This window comes from Trichinella spiralis (genome assembly GCF_000181795.1).
Source record: "Trichinella spiralis strain ISS 195 chromosome Unknown Scfld1127, whole genome shotgun sequence".
NCBI classification, from domain to species: domain Eukaryota; kingdom Metazoa; phylum Nematoda; class Enoplea; order Trichinellida; family Trichinellidae; genus Trichinella; species Trichinella spiralis.
This window is the reverse complement of record NW_003528066.1, coordinates 1-1,231: the sequence shown is the minus strand read 5'-3', so window position 1 is coordinate 1,231 and position 1,231 is coordinate 1. Positions and strand designations below refer to the sequence as shown.

The 1,231-nt window shown below is 41.2% G+C and overlaps 1 protein-coding gene across 1 annotated transcript; it reads left to right on the top strand.

Moving 5' to 3' along the window:
- Positions 1-78: 78 nt before the first annotated feature.
- Positions 79-708, top strand: Tsp_15006 (conserved hypothetical protein). The gene is made up of 4 exons (XM_003370121.1): positions 79-94; positions 313-442; positions 554-614; positions 655-708. The coding sequence occupies exons 1-4, from the start codon at positions 79-81 to the stop codon at positions 706-708; spliced, it is 261 nt and encodes an 86-aa protein (XP_003370169.1).
- The last annotated feature ends 523 nt before the right edge of the window (positions 709-1,231 follow it).

Here is a 1,231-nt window from a genome sequence, read left to right as displayed (position 1 = left end):
AACAGATAAAATTGAATCTGCTCCATTTTATGAGCATGTTCATTTTCAGTGGTCACCATTCTCTCCAAGAAGAAAAAAATGGGATGTACCAAAGGTGCGATTGTTCTCCTTGTCCACCAAAAAGTAAGTAATATTTAAGCTATTAAGCTATTTATGTTTTTCAGAGGGTATGTAAACAAGATGGCATCGTGGAGGTCCGTGAAGAAACTGACTGCAGTGGAATAACATCTGTAAACAAGAAGACGTCCCTGTCAAGATAAATAGGCGGTAAGTTCCTTAAATAGTATTACTAATGTGAACGTCACGTTTCAGACCACAGTCTCAAGATCGAGAAGACTAGAAAGAACTGGAAGAAAGAAGAGACATCCGCTCACCAGATAAGGAAAAGATTTGAGAGGCCAAGGAATTTGAAGAAAAGAAAACGGAAGATATTGACAGGAAGGTAAGTACCAATCTGACAGCAATCCACTGCAAGAATGCACAAAGCCACCCTGTCACAACGTAATATTTACGCCAATTATTTAAGCTACTTAAGCTTATTTCTGTTTTTCAGGCATGGCATCTTGGAGGTCCCTGAAGAAACTGACTGCCGTGGAATAACAGTTCCTGTCGCGGTAAGTTCTAAGTATTTTTGTGAACGTCACAACGTTTCAGATCAAAATCGAGAAGAGTAGAAAGGAAGACCTGGACGAAAGAGACATCTGCTAACCAGGTAAAGAAAAGATTTTGATACGGTAAGTTATTGGAAAAGGGAGACTCAGAAGAGAAGGTAAGTAACTAGCATTCTGGAAGTGCCCACATCATAGGCCAAGCCTTTGATTTGAAGAGGTGGAAGTGAAGGAGAGGAGTATGGGTTGTGAGGAGAGGAGAATATGTTGGAAGGAGAAGATAGAAAAGGAGGCAAGATGGCTATGCGGTAAGTAGCATCACAAAACGCCTCAAGCTCTATTTCAAGATTTGGATTTGCCCCCAGGCTAAGCCGAAGGCCATGCTTCAGGCAAAATATTTGCCCTCAGGCTATGCTTGGGGGCAACGCCTCCGGCAAAATTTTCGTAAAATTCAAAAATTTTCGAGATTTTCAAAAAGATAGCCGCAGGCTACGCCCCAGGCTACGCTTCAGGCAATTTTAAAAAAATATTTACCCTCAGGCCATGCCCCAGGCTATTTTTTAAAAAAACATGCGCCTTTAGGCTACGCTTCAGGCAATTTTAAAAAAATATTTACCCACAGG